Raw genomic sequence first — 5,066 nt, forward strand, 5'->3', positions numbered from 1 at the left:
AAGAAAGACGCGTTAGAATGCACCAACCGAAATTCATTAACTACATTGCGATAAAGTAGTTGTTGCTCCGTAGATGTGAATGGATCATCTCATACCAACGAGACATCTCTCTCGTTTCCTTGCTCTTTTGTATCATCAGCTATTTAACATAGTTTTGGTTTGAGAGGACAAACGACATACCCGTGGTACATGCTTGAACAAGCACACCACATCTGTTTGCTTACAATATGAAGTTCTTTAGCATGTTGAGCCATGAGACCTTGGTAGGCTTGAGTTTTGACTTTGTAAGAAAATGATTGACCGGTCAAAGTTACGGTTACAAACACGCAATATTGAAACGTTTGTCACGTGCAGAAATTTCGAAAGATTTCTCTGGCTGGAATTAATTCTATCACACTCTTTTGGCCGAACGTAATTGTAGAAAATATGAAAGAGTAGACAATTATTAATGTCCTTAATTATCGTTTCCATCATCTGGCTATATAGTATCTGTGCGATATGCGTTTGGCATCACTTGGCGGCGCAGATGAATCAGGTGAGCTCCAGCGCCATTGGCGGGTCTGATGTGCCGCCACCACCAGAACAGCAACAGATGCTGGATGCGGTAGGCCTCACCATGGGGGTGGATACCGTGTTGGCGATGAGGCGCAGCATTAACCGAGACAGGATGTAAGCATTCATTACTTTTATTCGCTCCGATTGGGATGACTAGAATGTATACTATGTAGTTTATTCACTAACTAATTTAATGGCTAAGGGTTTTGATTGCATACCTGAAACAGTAGTGTTGTATACGAGGCCTTTGCGCAGAAATTATGAAACTTTTGTGATGTAATTGAACCTTCCCCGTTCTTGTCCTCTGCCGCAGATTTTGATCTGATACCTTGTTCTTGAAAATCACAGATCCGAGCATATAGAGAGTAAGAAATACTTGGCTAACTTGCAAGGGATGCTGCCAGACCTTGCGACACAGCTCGAGGAAATATTGTTTAAAGTTCATGGATGCAAGGTGTTGCTCTTTTTTTTTTCCTTTTGTGATTCGATTTTCAAACAATCAAGTTAATCTCCAAGCAAAAAAATATATACTGTTTCACCATTTTAGTTACTGGTATTTATGTTTTTTGGGCAGAGGGAGTACTACAATATGGTGGAGCGACTGTTTGAGCCAGAATTGCAGCTTGCTATCCAGCTCTTGAGTGTCCAGAACCCACAAAATCAAGAACTGTCAAGGAATATCCAAACTTTCCCTGCAAAAGGAACAGATTTTTGGGCACCTGGTAGTATCAAGGGCGAAAGTGGAAATCCTATGATGTATTCTGATGTGACATATAAGATGGGACTTGCTTCTTCATCTCTAACAGGCATGGTGCTTCCACAGAGTGCACATAATTTAACAAAAAATGCTGCTCATACCATATCCTTAGGCGCTTTCAAATATTCAGCTATTGCACTTCAAAATTATGCTCCATATACTATTGGTTCTTACAGATTTATATATGATCCGCACATGTATATTTGTTTTCTTTTTCTAGTTTGTATAATAGACCATGTTTCCCATTTACTAAGTTGCTTGTGCTCCCTTCTTTCCAGGAAAACATCCTAAGGTGATGGAGGCGAAGGAGGTCCCAACGGAACTAAAGTTCAGCTGCCCAGTCTGCATGAACGAGCTGGTGGATGCGTCGTCCACCATATGCGGCCACATCTTCTGCGAGAACTGCATCAAGGCCTCTATCCAGGCTCAGAGAAAGTGCCCTACCTGCCGGAAGAAGCTGACCCTGCGCGGTTTCCACCGGCTCTACCTCCCGGCGACAAACTAGAGCCGCTGCGCCAATCTGAACTTTCTCCCCACCAGCATTTTGGGATTGTATCTGAATTAGTCTTCACAAGGTTATCGTTACCATTTAGTTTTTTCCCAAAAATTTGAGAACCATGTTTCCATGGCACTTGAGACGTCGTTAAAAATAAGTACCTGTAGCTGGTTAAGAATACAGATATCTCAAGACTGTTGTTGCCTTTTCCTTTGGCATGTCAAAGCCCGTGCCTGGTATTGTGAACTCCGTGTGCGATGAAATATTTGATATATATTTTTTCTGTTTCTTAGGGTATATGATGTTGTCTGCAAACTCCAGAATACAGATTTGTTCAGGTCACAGGTTTGAAGATTTGGTTATTTTCAAGGCTAACCCCGCTTTATTAATAATTATATGGAGATTCCTCCTAGCGATCGATGTAGGGTCTACTATCCACCGCTGGTATCACTACTGCCGTTGCAGTGCCACTGGGAAAAGCCCAAATAGGGGAGGGTGGCGGCGGCAGCGTGGCTTTCCTCGGCTCGGTGTGTGAGCTGTCCGACATCAGTGGCTCAATGATGTGGCCTCCGCCACCATTAACGGCTCACCTAGGCAGTGCGGGCCGGATCCTGGCTTTGGCTGTACGCAGGTACTTCCCGGCAGCGGTTCAGACGCTCTAGTGAGGGCATGCTAGCGAGTATGGGTCCGGTGGTTCGGCTGGTAACGGTTGGTGCAAGTATGCCAGCGAAAGCTTATTTTGGCATTGGCCGGGACCGTCGACGACAACACCCACCTGGGAGTATCATCTTTGGAGTCGTATATCGACCGGAGGGTTTAGTGGATGGCTTTGGTAATGGGTACATATCTTTGCTTGCTCTCATGAGGTGGCCAAGGTGTGGAGCGGCGTGGCATCTACCACCACTAGTAGAAAATGGGTCTTTTGTTAGGGGCTGCAAGGAGCATTAGTTCGGGCCATGTTTTGAATTGAGACTATTGCTAAGAATAGTCTCGGTTCCAACGGCTAGGACACACAACTACCTCTAGTCCTGGTTAGATCGGGGCCTTTAGTCCCGGTTGGTGATACCAACCGGGACTAAAGGAAATTCGGTGGGTGCAGCAGGCCGTGATCACCTTTAGTCCCGGTTATATATACCCCAGCCCTGCCCAGGGTTGTGAGCCACACTTAGTTTTTTTTCCTTTCCAAGCACAAGAGGTGTATGTTGGTTTGCTTTCTCTTATTATGCACAAGACCTGTTTGATGAAATGGCTCAAAGCATGTTGCCACTTGGGTTCACACAAAACAAATATGATATGAAGTGCCCGAGCCACACTTAAGGTTCTCCTTCTTTTTTCCTTCTCGATCGAGGTTAACAACTTTATCCTTTCATCCGTTATTGATAAAATCCATGTGTCGATGTACATCGCTTCATTATTCATGATGTTCTGTAAAGGTTTTTGATGTACTTAATTGTATAATGCAGATGAGCCGACAATGGATGTACGTTGACCGACACAGTGACGAGTACATTGAGGGCCTGAAAAGTTTTCTCCGTGTGGCTGTGGAAAACAAACGGGGAGGTTTTATGTGTTGTATGTCAGAATAAGAAGGATTACTCTTCCTCAAACACCCTTCACATCCACCTACTTAAGTCTGGTTTCATGCCCAGCTATAATTGTTGGACCAAACATGGAGAAAGAGGGGTTATGGTGGAAGAAAATGGAGAAGAAGAAGAGGATGATGACACATATCATATGTTCCCTGAATACGGTGATACTGAAATGTGGAAGCAGAAGATCAGGAGACACCAGATGATCCCACTGATGATCTTGGTCGGGCCATTGCTGATGCAAAGAGAGATTGTGAAACTGAAAAGGAGAGGTTGAAGTTCGAGCAGATGTTAGAGGATCACAAGAAATTGTTATACCCAACTTGCGAAGATGGCCAGAAGAAGCTGTACATGTTGGCTAGGACACCATCTTCGAATATATTGACTTACCAAGCGTACGAGATAAATGGGAATACATTTTACGCGATCGCAAGATAAAAAGTGCACCAACCAAAATAGTGGTATCTGCATTGATGCAACAAACGACAATGGCCAAAAGGACACATATTATGGCTACATAGAGGAGATATGGAAACTCGACTATGAACCTTCTTTAGGTCCCTTTGTTTTAGTGTAAATGGGTCAAGCTGACAGGAGGCGGGGTTCAGATAGACTAGCTGTACAGAATGACAACAGTGGATCTCAATAATTTTGGGTACAGAGACGAACCATTCGTCCTAGCCAAAGATGTGGCTCAGGTTTTCTATGTGAAGTACATGTATACCAAACCGAGTAAAAGGAAAAATAAGAAAATATATACATCATACGATGAGCCAAAGAGCCACATAGTTCTTTCAGGGAAAAGAAACATCGTAGGAGTGGAGAACAAAACCATGGGCGGACACACAGGGTGGGCCGGGTGGGCAGTGGCCCACCCTAAAATCTGAGAATTGTTTTACTACCCCAAATAATTTTCTGGTCCAGAGTCGTGAACTCCTTGCTCGTCACCTCCCCTTTCCCAGGTCGCCGCCTCCCTCGATCCCTGTCGCCTTGCCCGTCACCGTCTCCCACTCTCCCAGGTCGCCTCCTTGGCTTGGCCGGCCCCCCACCGGAACCGGCCCACCCAACCTCCCTCCACTCCCACCGTGACGCCGCCCCGCTGGCCTATGGAGATCCAACGGACGGCCCTTCGCCGCTTCGGCTCGGGCGATGACCGCCTCGCTGATCGCTGCACCTTTTCCGCCCAGCCTCTCCCGCCGGTCGCCGCCCAACGCCATATGTCGCCTAGTTCGGTATCTACCAGACTACCACGCCATCACAATATATGTTTCTCTGATTGCCTAGGAATCAGATTCAATTTATACTTGTTGTGTGTTGATTGCAGTGTAGACCATTTTATTTCCTAGAAATAAGATTCAATTGATACTTGATGTAATTTTCTATTTACACTATTCGTCATGCAAGATTTTTTTCATATTTTTTCATATTTGTATTGCAACCTTGCACATTTGATATGTACTCCCTCAATTCTGTTTTAGTTTACATTCTAGAAAAAATCAGATAAATTGGTACTGCATTTATTAGTACTACTTAAATAGGTAAAGAACCAATCTGAACTACATTAAAAATAGTGTCATCCAATAGATAAAGGAGGACTTCTTCGTTTTCCGTGTTCTTGTTAACTAAAAGCTAAAATGTAGAGTATTTGAAAACAAATTTTCAGCCTAAA

General features: G+C 44.3%; 1 protein-coding gene across 1 annotated transcript; it reads left to right on the forward strand.

Annotated features, from left to right (window-relative positions):
• The first annotated feature begins 526 nt into the window (after positions 1 to 526).
• LOC127340242 (probable histone acetyltransferase HAC-like 1) lies at positions 527 to 1,817 on the forward strand. Its single transcript, XM_051366015.2, has 4 exons — positions 527 to 669; positions 904 to 1,009; positions 1,130 to 1,379; positions 1,591 to 1,817. Exons 1-4 carry the CDS (start codon positions 527 to 529, stop codon positions 1,815 to 1,817), a joined length of 726 nt encoding a protein of 241 aa, XP_051221975.2.
• Positions 1,818 to 5,066: the final 3,249 nt, after the last annotated feature.

This window comes from Lolium perenne, chromosome 3 (assembly GCF_019359855.2).
Source record: "Lolium perenne isolate Kyuss_39 chromosome 3, Kyuss_2.0, whole genome shotgun sequence".
Classification (NCBI taxonomy): domain Eukaryota; kingdom Viridiplantae; phylum Streptophyta; class Magnoliopsida; order Poales; family Poaceae; genus Lolium; species Lolium perenne.